Raw genomic sequence first — 13386 nt, 5'->3', positions numbered from 1 at the left:
CGGAGTTGGATTCGGCACAACCGTCTCGACATCTCCTCACCTTGAAACAGCGCGGTCGTCGAGTTTCAGATTTTTCTGTGGAGTTTCGTACATTTGCTGCGGTTGCAGGTTGGCAGCCGAGACCGTTAAAGGCAGCTTTCTTTCAGGCTCTAGACGAGTCATTAAAGGACGAATTAGCTCGGGTAGAGGAACCAGAGGACTTTGAGGAGTTTGTCGCGCTAGCTATTCGCTTGGACTCTCGGTTACGCAGCCGAAATCGGGTTAAGTCCAACCTTGCCTTGCAACCATCCACCTCCACAGCTTCTTTTCCTATCAGGAGGGAACCCCGTTCCTTTACACCTCCTCCCGAACCCATGCAGTTGGGGCAGGTGGGTCTTTTCAAGAAGGAACGTCAGCAGCGATTCTCAGAGAACTTATGTCTTTATTGTGGAGGTGATGGTCATTTCCTCAGAGATTGTCCTGTTCGGCCAAAAGATCGAGTCCGCCGCTCTTAACGGGGGGATCGGTGGACAAGTTGGAATCTATTCCCCGGGAGACTGTTAAAGTTTCATCTGGTTCTCGTTGTTGTCTACCTCTTACTTTAATATTTGACCAGGAGAGTTTTGATGTTTCGGCTCTAGTAGATTCAGGTTCTGATTTTAATCTTATTGATCAAGCGGTTGTGGACCAGCTTCGTGTACCTGTGGATCATTTACCCGAACCACTCCAGGTGTCATCATTGGATGGGCAAAATTTGACCCTTATTACTCATCGCACACGACCTTTGGAGGTGATAGTTTCCGGCAACCATCGAGAACAACTTTCTTTTTTTGTCTTCCCGGTTAAGCGTTCACCTGTGGTTTTGGGTATAGCTTGGTTAAGGGTCCATAATCCGCAGTTCAATTGGGCTGAGTCCCGATTAGAGTCATGGTCACCTTCTTGTCATTCCCGTTGCTTGCAGTCTGCTCGACCCGTAGTGGTCTCCTCTTCCCTAACTAATTCCGGAGACGTTATTGATCTGTCTCGCGTTCCTGAGGATTACCACGACTTGCAGCAGGTCTTTAGTAAGACTCAGGCTTGTTCTCTGCCCCCACATCGCCCATACGATTGTGCGATTGACCTGTTACCTGGGGCCCCTTTACCGGCGAGTCGACTCTATAACATCTCCAGGTCAGAACGTCAATCGTTGGAGAAGTACATTGGTGAGTCTTTGGCTACGGGGTTAATTCGTCCTTCTTCTTCCCCATTAGGGGCTGGGTTCTTTTTTGTGGGAAAGAAGGACGGAACCCTTCGACCCTGTATTGATTATCGAGGGCTTAACCAGATAACAGTCAAGAATAAATACCCACTTCCTCTATTATCATCAGCCCTTGAGCCAGTCCAGAATGCCAAAGTTTTCACTAAGCTCGATTTGCGCAACGCTTATCATTTGGTTCGGGTGAGACAGGGGGATGAGTGGAAGACAGCTTTTAAGACTCCGTTAGGTCACTTTGAGTACCTAGTAATGCCTTTTGGCTTGTGTAATGCCCCAGCAGTGTTTCAGGCATTAGTGAACGATGTCCTGCGGGATTTTTTGAATGTTTTTGTGTTCGTCTATTTAGACGATATCCTGATTTACTCTCGTGACCTAGATCAACACAAACAACATGTTAGGCTTGTTCTCCAGCGGTTGCTAGAGAATCGCCTGTTTGTAAAGGCCGAAAAATGCGATTTTCACCAGACTTCAGTTTCTTTTCTCGGTCTTATTTTGGAGGGGGGACAAGTAAGATCAGACCCAGAAAAGATTAGAGCAGTAACAGAGTGGCCAGTTCCTGAGTCACGTAAACAGCTTCAACGGTTCCTAGGGTTCGCTAATTTCTATAGGCGATTTATCAGGAACTATAGTCAAGTAGCTTCCCCGTTACATGCTCTTACCTCCACCAAGGTTCCTTTTTTCTGGAGTCCTGAAGCCGATGAGGCGTTTAAGAACCTTAAATCCCGTTTTTCCCAGGCTCCTATACTAGTTCACCCTGATCCTTCCAGACAATTCACACTTGAAATAGATGCTTCCAACACCGGTGTAGGAGCGGTCCTCTCCCAACAGTCTGAGACAGATAATAAACTTCACCCTTGTGCATTCTTTTCCCGTCGTTTGTCCCCTGCTGAACAGAATTATGATGTAGGCGATCGGGAATTATTAGCTATTAAGTTAGCCTTGGAGGAGTGGCGGCACTGGCTAGAGGGATCCGAGCAGCCCATCATAATTTGGACAGATCACAAAAACCTCTCCTATCTGCAGACAGCCCGCAGACTCAACTCTAGGCAAGCCCGTTGGTCATTATTCTTCTCACGATTCAACCTCACCATAACCTACAGACCAGGCTCCCGAAACATTAAACCCGATGCGCTTTCTCGTCAGTTTGCTCAAGTGGAACAAGAGAAACAACCGGATTTAATTCTTCCTCCATCATGCACAGTTGGAGCTTTGCATTGGGACCTAGAGGACAGGATTAATCAGGCCCTGTTATTAGATCCGGATCCTGGTACGGGTCCACCGGGATTAAAGTATGTTCCCCGATCTGTTCGTCCTGAGGTTTTACGGTGGGTTCACGATGCCAAGTTTTCCGCCCATCCGGGCATTTATGGAACCCAGTCTCAGGTGTCTCGGCGATTCTGGTGGCCATCGTGGACCAAGGACGTCAGAGACTACGTTTTAGCCTGTCCTGTCTGCGCCCAAAACAAGTCGTCCAACCAGCCGCCTTCTGGGTTATTGAATCCGCTTCCGATTCCCAAACGTCCATGGTCTCACATAGCTGTCGATTTCGTTACTGGACTCCCTGTTTCCCAAGGCATGTCAACTATCTTAACTGTGGTTGACCGTTTTTCCAAGTCCTGTCATCTCATACCCATCCGTAAGCTACCTAACGCTCTCCAGACTGCCCAACTCCTCATTAAACATGTTTTCAAGCTCCATGGAATTCCTGTTGACATTCTCTCTGACCGGGGTCCCCAGTTTGTTTCTCAGGTCTGGCGGCACTTTTGCTCTGCTCTGGGTGCCCGTTACACGCTCACCTCCGGATACCATCCTCAAACCAACGGTCAGACTGAACGAATGAATCAACAATTAGAAACCACCCTCCGTTGCCTCACGTCATCTACTCCTTCCGACTGGAACAAGTTTTTGCCTTGGGTAGAGTATGCCCTGAACTCTCATATCACCTCAGCCACGGGACGTTCACCTTTTGAAGTTGCATTAGGATATCAACCACCACTCCTACCTTCAGACGAACTCAGGATTCCCTTCACCTCCGTTAACGATTATATTGCTCGCTGCCAGAAAGTATGGAAAGAGACAGTTACAGCCCTCATTCGCACCGCAGAGCGGAGCAAGAGGTTTGCCGACCAGCACCGCAGACCAGCTCCCCATTATCGCCCCGGTCAGAGGGTTTGGTTATCATCCAGAGATGTTTTGACTAATCCATCCGCCAAGAAACTTGCTCCCCGGTTTACAGGTCCCTATGAAATAGAAACAGTCATCAACCCCACCACTGTCCGCTTACGTCTTCCTCCTCACTCTCGTGTTCATCCCACTTTTCACGTATCCCAGATTAAGCCTGTTTTGGACAATGATTCTTACCCTCCTTCCGGACCCCCTCCACCCTCCCAGGACAGTCAGAGTTCTCGCGTCTCCAGGATTGTAGATGTCCGTCGACGTGGAAGGGGTTACCAATACCTCGTGGATTGGGTGGGTCGCAGCTCGGAGGATCGCTCTTGGGTATCTGCAGCCACCATCGCCAATGAGGAATTGATCCGAGACTTTTGGTCTACTCAACCCAGCACATCTTCGTCTGGGCCGCCAGGAGGCGGCCGTTGAGGGGGGGGTAGTGTCAGGATTCTCTGTGTTGGCTGCTAACTCTACTCCGCAGGTGTGCCTAGTTGGCTGAGGAGGCGTGGTCCACACCTGCAGCTCGTTGCAGGCGGCTTCCTCTGGCTTCTTAAGCAGAGCACTGGCAGATGGAAGACGCCGGAGCCTTAACCAGTCGTGATTTGGGTGCTTGGATGCACTCACCTGTCTTGACGTCTCGTCCGAAGAAACAGACCAGCAGACCTGTCGGCTCAGATTTTGCTCTGGCGCTCCCCTCATACTTCCTGGAAATTACCCAGCGAGGGCTGAGATCCCCTTTCCCGGGTGCTGTTGGTTCTGTGCTCACTCTGGTCAATCCATCTGTCAACCGCTGCCGATGAGGTCATCTCGGATTCCTCACCAGCTACATCTGCCGCCCTCAGCCACTAGCCACCTATCTCCATCAGAGTAGTCACATAGAGTTCTCCTGACGCTACTTCTTCCCGGTTAGGTCCGCCCTGCCTAATGGTAAGCAGCGCAACTCTTAGTCGGTTTTTCTGGCTTTCATTATGAAGAACTCACGTGCTCTCTCTCTTACAGTCTCTCCAGCCTTGACGTTCTGACCCAGCCGAGTACCAGTAGTCCGTCCATAAACCTGCTTATTTTTCCTTTAATAAAAGAACTTAAAACTGTGTTTTGCCTCCCGTTCGTATCTGCATGTGGGCTCGTCATCTGAAAACCATGACATTAAATATGGGCAAAAAGTTGCTTACAATAATATAAATAAGCCAAAGAGGTTTTAGGATTCTGTTCTGATGAACAACAGATCAAAACTAGAATTTTTCGGGGCGATAAATCAGCGGTATATGTGGAGGCAGAAAAGTGAAGCATGTACTGAAAACACCATGTGTCCAGTAAACCACAGTGATGCTCATTGATGGTCATTGATGCTTTGCTTCTTTTGGTTCTAAGAAAGAAAAAAAACAGCATCTTGTAATGTGATGGATTCAACCAAGTTTGGGGACATATTTGGTTGAATCTAAGCATGTCCTCATACTTGGTGTGTAGATAATGCTGTACCTGCCAGGAAGCTACAGCTTTGAACAGGGCGAAGATCAGAACAATGATCCAGCGCATACCTCAAAGTCCACCAGGGCTTAGTTTCAGAAGTTTTATCAAGATCTCAGAATAGCAATCATCATAGTACTCTATTGAAAACCTTATAGTTGGAAAATCTCTGGCAGCAGCACTCAAATCCAAGAATATTAATGAACCGGAAGCCTTGAGAACTGGACAAATATTCCTCAGAAAAGCGGCCAGAAGTTGGTGTCTGGGCATGAATCATGTTTGCAGCAGGTCAGAACACCCGTAGGTTGCCCTGCTACGTATAAAAGATGAGGTTCAATCCTTCTTTTTATGTTTAATTTGGAGACTCTACTTGTGACGTTACCTCTGCAAGCTTTTTAAATTGTGTATTTTTTGCAAATTGCTGCTGGTTTGTATGTTGTGTGGATCTTCTCTGGACAAATTTGATCCTGATTCTAAAGCTTTGGCCCACAGTGTGAAAAACACATTTAAAACCATACGTTGTTTTCCTTCAGCTTCACAAACTATGCATTACTTTGTTTCGGTCTATAACGTTAAAACGCCACTGAGAAGAAATAAGATCCATTTATCCTTGTTTTGAATCTTTCTACAAACACTGAAAATCTCACACCAGTCCCCGTCTGCTTTGGTTTTCGTTATCTTCTCTAAGAAATATTTCAAAAATGCTCCCTCGGCACTGAAGCGTCCCGGCAGTTTGTGACAGTATCCTCGGGGTGGTTTGCCACATCTCATGCAAATCATCCCTGACTGCACGGTGACCTTGGAGCGCCTCAGAAAACAGCAACAAAATGCTGAAAAAGTAAAGCTCTGTAGCATATCTGACGTATGTTCTCGGCGCGGTTCGAACCCTGTTATCACTGGTGCGTGAGAGTCGAGCTGCTATGGCAACGTCGGGAAGAAACCCCAGTCATTAAACAATCAGCTCTCGCTCCTCTTTGTTCCCCAGCCCTGTGTTTAAACTAGAACGTCCATAATTAGCAGTGCTGCAGGGCGCGAGCCGTCATTGTGGAAGGGCAGGTTCCTTGTGACACGCAGCGGGCAGCTGTGATCGGTTTCTCGCAGGGAGCCGTTATCGACACTTGCTTTGCCTTCACATTAGGCTCATTAATTCAATTATATTGCTGCCAAGGTCTTCATGAATCGCACACCCACCGGTCAGGCTGAGAGGCCGAGCTGGAGACCACAACGCCCACTTTCACAGCCCTTCCTCCCACTTCTCTGACAGTCACTCCACTCTCTAAGAAATGCCCGAGATCGTTCGGCTCAGGGATGTTATGACGCCAAAGAGAACATAAAAATAGTCTTGACGCTCTGCGTTTTATTTTCCTTTCACTGTTGATTAGTAGCTATTGATTTGCTGGAGAAAATAAAGGCCCCTCATATTTTTAAGGGAGCTTTGTCTTCCAGCAGGCCATTTAAGGTCATAGCTTAATAAAACGCAGCTGGGATGCAGTATTGATTATGTGCTAAGTTTGTGAAATGTTAAGTAAGTAAATACAGCTCACATGGTGTGGCGTATTTTTAGCCAACTAGTTATCTAAAACGTCAAATCATGAAGTCTAAGTTGACATATTTTCAGATCTGGTGAATGGTTTAATTTAAATGTGTGGATCAGCTAATTATTCTGTCTACAGCCTGTAGGACATAGCCTTTGAAAATCATGTGTCCTTGGAACTGGTATGAAAATCAAAAAGTCACTTTTGTCCCCTTAGGTGGATTTAAATCTATAAAGGACAAGAATAAGCACGCTTTAAAGCAAAGATGATCTCACCGCACAGTAGCTAGGAAATAAGACCTAAAATCTCACACTGGCTTGTTGTGTAAGTGCATGGTCCGAGATAGAAATCTGAAAAGTGCGGTGTGCATTTGCACATACAGTTGGCATTCAGCTGTGATTGCAGTGAAACATTTTTTTTTCACTGCTGATTCTCCACTGGATAAATGTTTGAATGGTCCAGTTAATGTACAAACGCATTAATAAAGTTTGATCTAAACCCCAAAACTATGGCCCTGGATGTATGGTTAGGGTGGGTTGTTGTCCTGCTGTAAGGTGACCCCCAGTCTCAAGTCTTCTGTTGCCTCTAGCAGGTTTTTCATCAATACTCACCTGCTTCCCTCCCTGGACGACCATGTTTTGCAGTTGCACCAAATGTGGACTTGTTCATTTTTATATTAAGTTAATTTCACTTTTACACAATATATTATGAATAACCTCAGCGTTTTTAAGAAAAGTATGTGTAATTTCAACAATACTTTTATTCAGTTAAACATTTACTTGTGCATTATGCATAAGAACTGATCACAGTGATTATACAATGTTGAAAAACATTTATTCACATTTTGTGGAACTTAAAAACACTGTCCTGCATGACAAAATACATCAAACAGATAAAAATTAAGAAATTATTTGAATTTTTCCACACCTGAAGCTTAATCTGCTAATTAAAACACAGCGCCCCTCGTGGACAATATAGGAACTGCATATTTTCAATTAAACAAAGTACATGTTTTTTTCAATAATTGTTTTATCATTCTCTTCCTTTTATCTTGTCCACTTGTGAAAGTCAAATCTGATGAGCTCTTTGTGGCATCTTATTGCCACATTGCCAGACAGGACACTGGAAAAGAAAAAAAAAAATGACGGCCCGCGGGCCGGATCCGGCCCGTGGCCCGTATGTTTGACACCCCTGGTCTAGGGTGTTGAAAAGGAGGCTTTGACCTACTGTCAAACCTCTGATTCAGGAGGAACAGTGTTGTTTTCATTATGGCCATGAAACGGTGGACCAGATCTTTTCTGTGGAAAAACTGCTGAGGTGGTAAATATGTTGTCTGGATCTGGAGAAAAGTTGCAACTGTTCCTAGAGCTATTTTTTGAGATTGTAACGGGCTTACTTCTGAGGACTGTCATGTCGTTCTGTCTAAAAGCAAGAGATGACTCTTCATTTCCACACAAAGTTGAGCTTATGGCGACCGATTCTTCCAGGACCACACCTTGTCGTCAGTGCTGTTTGTGCCGTTCATGAACTGAATCTCAAGGTGTAGTTATGGATCAAGAGTGAGTGGTAGATGGGTTGGTGCATGGACGGATGAATAGATGGATGTTCAGTCCCTAATTAGTTGTCCTCTGGAGGTATTCTGTTACTCTACATTTTATTTGAGACTATCAGAGTAAAGAGGAATGAATAAAAATGGAGGAGGAACTTTTTTAGATTGTTTTTATAACCATAAGAAAACCCTGTGTTTCTCCTATTTGATTTGACCTCCCTGTTAATTTCTCTGCCAAACCTCTACCTTTGTGTCTGGTTGTGGCGACGGGTGTCCAGTTGCAGTGACTTATTTCAAGGTAATGCTCCCGGGTCAGCTTTTCTCCTACACAGCTTAGAACGATCATAAACAGCCTGTTTCATGGCAGCCGGCTGTTCAAGTTCCGATGTTGGAAAAGGGGCAGGGATGTACTCAGCTTGGCCGACCCTGCATGTTTGTATGTCTCTCCAGTGTGAGTGTCCCTCCAATGCTGCTGTTGAGGAACGCGGTCCGGGGACAGGGGTTTTATACAGTGGCCCCCTGCTCTGAGAAGCAGTCGCTGGGTTCCTGTAAAATCTCGCTTCCTGATTTATCCCACATGGCGATTGCAAAACAAATTTTAAAATATGTCACTTTTTAATCCGCTGTACACTCCCACCATTTTACTAGTTTTGCAGTCTAACTTCTCACGGAAGCAGGAAATTAGATTATCACACCGCTAGCTCAATGCTACCTGGGCTCCCTGTGGGTATTTGCGCTGCGTTGCTTCTTTGACCCTGAGGGGATCTGCAGAGCTTTCCTGCTGTACCTCCAAACGGCCAGTGAATGATGGCTGAGTGTAGTACAGTATTTATTGGCCCATGGGGAGCATAGATTGGTCACTACAGTTGCAGAATGGCGCAATACATTTTTTTTAATTGCGTTAATCTCAAAGGTTGACATCTGATTGCAAACAAGTCCCAGTTGCATTGCAACTGCAACTAGAAGTCATAAAATTACATTGTCAGTCTAGGTGCCAAGTAAGCTGAAGTCAAAGGGATAATTTGCACGTTTCTCTTGACTTTGTCTTTAGTGCCTCATATTAACTGCACAGACCCTCTGTGTTGTTTACTATACTTTAGTGTTGCATTTAATCTTCCGCTGTGCTTCCCATGCTGTATAATTTGTGCCACTGCTGTGATTGTCTTACTGTCGAAAAGCGGGAGGGCCAGTTGCTAGGTGACAAGATTGGAGACTCAAACAGAGTTTTGTCTGTGGATGTCAACCTTACTAAAATTTGCACACGTAAGGAAATTGGTATATGGGCCAAAATGTAAACGCACAGCTAAAGGAGAAAAAACATCCGGTTGTTGCTTGAACTTTAGAATAAAAGAACTGTTTTCAGTCAGACAATGTCCATTTGCTTTAAACTGTTTAGATTTCACAATCTTGAAAGTAGTATATTTAGTTCTCAAGTACTTTATTATCTCTGCTCTTTGAAGGTCAAGTATAATTTACTTAAATTAAAATAACTGTCATTTTAAGATTTAGTCAACTGAAGAAAGTTGTACAGTATATCTCCAGGCTTCTAGTGGTATTTTCTGAAGATGTCTCATTGCTTCTGAAGACGGTCTACTGTGTATATATAGAGCTTTTTTTTTTTAATTGTTTTTTTTTTTTAGTTGCACTTAAACCTTTCATACCACCTAGGAACTTATAATACCTGTCAAAGAGAAGCATAAATAAATAAAAATAAGTTATGAAATGGTAACTGAATTTATCAAGGAGGAAAAGGCTATCCACTCCAACCTTTACTAACGTGAAAATATACCTGTCCATAAATGTCATTAAGCACTTTTTGGTTTAGTTTCTCCACGCACAACCAGAACTGACATACAGTAGGCGCGAAGATCTCAAATTGTGATACATCATGGAGAGATCTATCAAATGTACCAGATGGCACCCAGAGCTGCTGTTTTTGTTGTTTCTCAACTTGCTATGTGTTCTGGCATTTTGAAAAAACATCTTATGTGGGTGTAAAGATAAGGGAATTAAGCATCCTTTTTTTTAACAGATCCTGTCACAGCTTTGAAGCATGTTGTGTGTACTAGCATCTATAGGGTGAACTTCGCATGGCAAAGTATGCTACTGTTCTTTGGCATCATGTTGTTTAAATAGTTTATTTTCATATTAAAGTAGGTTAGCTCCCATCAGTTGAAGCACCAGCCTATGGGAGTATAGTTTCTTAATAGTTTTGCATAAGAAATTTGAATGTTGTTAAGCCCTTGCTGCAACATTTGAGCTGTAGTTGTGTTGATTATGTCGTAGTAGCATACATATGGTTGAATTATTCCATCATATCTCAAAAATCTGTGGCAGCCTAGCTTATGTGGTGATCCAGTTGTGCATGCTTCAGTGTCAAATGTGTAAGAACCACAAGTGGGAGCATAATTTTCCTATGAATCATGTCTTCCAATGTCATAGATTTGAAGGGATGACCCAGTAACTTTGACAATATAGCTTCTATATTGCATTTAAACTGTCAAATCGTCCAACAGCCAGCACTACTAGTCCTATGCACAATTTGGAGGTGTGTGACCTCCCCAACTAGACACCATACTCAGGGAACCAAGCTAGAACAGATTCCTGGGTGTAAAGGGCCGGAGGCATGGCATTGTATTTATCGGCATAGTGTGGTTCATTGCACCCCATTGGTGAACAAGTCTCAGCATTGTTGGGGAAAATAAGTATCAAAGTAGCATTCTAAAAAGTGTTAACATTAACTGTTGTAGCCTTGGTATGACGCCAACATATCTTGAGACATGATAACCAAAAACTGAAATAATCAAGACTAAGTGAAGACTTGCCACATTTTGGCCAATTAGCATAAATCATGGTGAATGTGAAAAGCGCCTTTGTTTACTCCATTTTATTCACACAACTTCCAGCTGAATAGATATGTTTTACATTGAACCTGTAGTCTAAAGAATTCACAGCTTTTTCCTCTGTCCTAGAGACTATCATCTCTCGCCAAAAGCTCAATTTGGAGGTTTACACACTCCTCTCCTGCTGGGAGTCCTTTCCAACAGAAAGCCAACCACATACAGATTCCTGTGTGCAAAAATGCGCCTCTTTATTGGTGTGTTGAGGGTGGATTGTTCACTGTATTCACTTGGTGGCACGCATTTTGTTGCTGCCAAAACAGAATTGGACACATTGTGCATAGCAGCCATAATGCCTGGAGCTTATAATAAGTAAATTGAATTACTGCTGGTGTAGTTTGTGTTTAATGAGGTTTAGTCTTGGCATGAGTCCATCGTTGCCAACTAAGCCTTTAAATTCAGCTCCATTTTACAGATACATGCTGCTACTAAGCTCCACCAAAGACCCAATATGCTGCTATCACACAAAAAAAAAATAGCCAAAGCTAACTACGAAAGTTTAAAGAGGTTTTTCATCATTTGGAACCATGCAGAAAAAACATATATATCTCATTTGTTTATTCAAGAATTTTTGTGCTGTTGTTGCTGTTTTGTGGACCTTAAGCTGCTAATGTGATCAGAAGGAGATTTTCTGTTGCACCAAACTACAAGATAATACCAGAACATGTTTTGGTTTCAAGAGAAATACTGAGTTTGAGATGTTTCAGAACAAGCAACATTTCTCTTGAAGGAGCTTTCTTTGAATAGATGTTGGCTTGAAAACCGCATTTGAATTTCCCCAAACTGATAATACTAATCAATCGGGACTGTTTCACAGACAAACTATTTTTTTCATATTAAACACTTTCTGATGTTTACAGAATGTCCTTCAATTTTTCCCACAGGCACAATTCATTCCGGCGCCACCTGCCTCGTCAAATGAATGTTAGCAGCTTAGACTTCAGCATGGACAAAGTGCCTCTCCGCCAGTCGTCCACAGTGAGTATTGGAAGGATAAAACCCGAACTGTACAAGCAGAAGTCTGTAGACTCGGAGGACGAGGCCAAAGGCCACGTAGAAATCTGTGGGAAGCTGAGCTTCTCGCTGCACTACGACTACGAGGAGGAGGCCTTAGTCGTGAAGATCCTCAAGGCCTTGGACCTGCCTGCCAAAGACTTCACAGGCACCTCCGACCCATACGTGAAGATCTACCTGCTGCCAGATAGGAAGAAGAAGTTCCAGACGCGAGTCCACCGCAAGAATCTGAACCCCACGTTTGATGAGACCTTCCGTTTCCCCGTGGCGTACGATGAGATTTGCAACCGCAAGCTGCACTTCAGCGTCTACGACTTTGACCGTTTCATGAGCCACGACATGATTGGCGAGGTTGTGGTGGACAACCTTTTTGAACTCTCTGATCTTTCAAGGGAGGCCGTAGTCTGGAAGGATATCCACGCAGCAACCACAGTGAGTATTAGTTTAAAATAAGGCCTTTCCAAATCCCCACATTACTGCGGCTACAAGTATCACTGCAGTCATTGAGGGTAAACATTCTGTTAATAGGCGTTTGTGCTCTTTTTAGAAAGCTCTCATCAGTAAATATTGCACCAATTGCCTTTTGAGAGCTTGAAATCCTCAACACTGCTTGACATAAGAAGCAGGTGGAACGCATTACATAATTCAAACGCTTTGGGAAATGTGTTTAATCAGCCAAACACCCACACACATTTCCAGAAACTGCTGGGTATTCTGCACACATAAATATACCCACAGAGTATAAATATCCAGCAGCAGATACAGTTGATTTATTAGAACTAACTAAACAGAAAATCCTGGGTGTTTAAACAGACTGCACAGCTATAAACTACTGCTGATAGAGGAGATGATAATTCGGCCACTTATGTCTTCGCTTTGACACAAACATCGATCACACTTTGCTCTTCTTTAATAATGAATGCATTTACTGTGAACATTGTGCCTGTGTTTTATACTGCATACTAATTCTGCAACAACTGAGAACTTTAGATTCTAGCTTTGTACGGAATTAGCCAGACGAATGAACAGATCCGTAATTATCTGAAGTAAACAGCTATAAAAACTTCTTACAGTCATTTGCAGTCCATTTGCATAAAGATTTCTGCTTTTTGTTCCCTGAAGTTGCATACATTTTAGGTAAAGCTCCCATCCTGGTTACTAGTTGGCTACCAAATATGATTTGTGTCAATCTTTGTCCTCAATGTTGACTCACCAGTCTTTTAGTACTTGAAAATGTACACTAAGATTAAGGTGTTGGCCAATACTTTATTAGCTAGAATAAAGTATTCCTTTATTGTCCTGTAATGGGGAAATTTGGGTGTGACTGTGGCAAATACACTGTTACACACAACTATTAGCAATGAAAAAGAAGAAACTAGTCTAATCTAAAATTAGCTTTAAAGAAACACTAAGCGTAGAAGATAAAAAGTAACTACCACAGTAAATGAATATTGAACAGTGGAAAACATTTTAACAGTGGAAAAGACTCCAGCCTATTTACATAACACACAAAAGTAC

General features: G+C 43.6%; 1 protein-coding gene across 3 annotated transcripts in view; it reads left to right on the top strand.

The window, feature by feature from the left end:
• syt10 (synaptotagmin X) overlaps positions 1-13386 on the top strand; it is a 32707-nt gene that overhangs the window by 5658 nt on the left and 13663 nt on the right. For all 3 annotated transcript variants that reach the window (XM_012873768.3, XM_036148936.1, XM_036148937.1), the window contains exon 3: positions 11739-12300. In XM_012873768.3, the coding sequence (XP_012729222.2) occupies positions 11739-12300 (562 nt within the window). The remainder of the gene's footprint in view (positions 1-11738; positions 12301-13386) is intronic.

The sequence above is a fragment of the Fundulus heteroclitus genome, chromosome 17 (genome assembly GCF_011125445.2).
Source record: "Fundulus heteroclitus isolate FHET01 chromosome 17, MU-UCD_Fhet_4.1, whole genome shotgun sequence".
NCBI lineage: Eukaryota > Metazoa > Chordata > Actinopteri > Cyprinodontiformes > Fundulidae > Fundulus > Fundulus heteroclitus.
The sequence above is the reverse complement of the archived record's forward strand: the minus strand, read 5'-3'. Positions and strand labels throughout refer to the sequence as shown.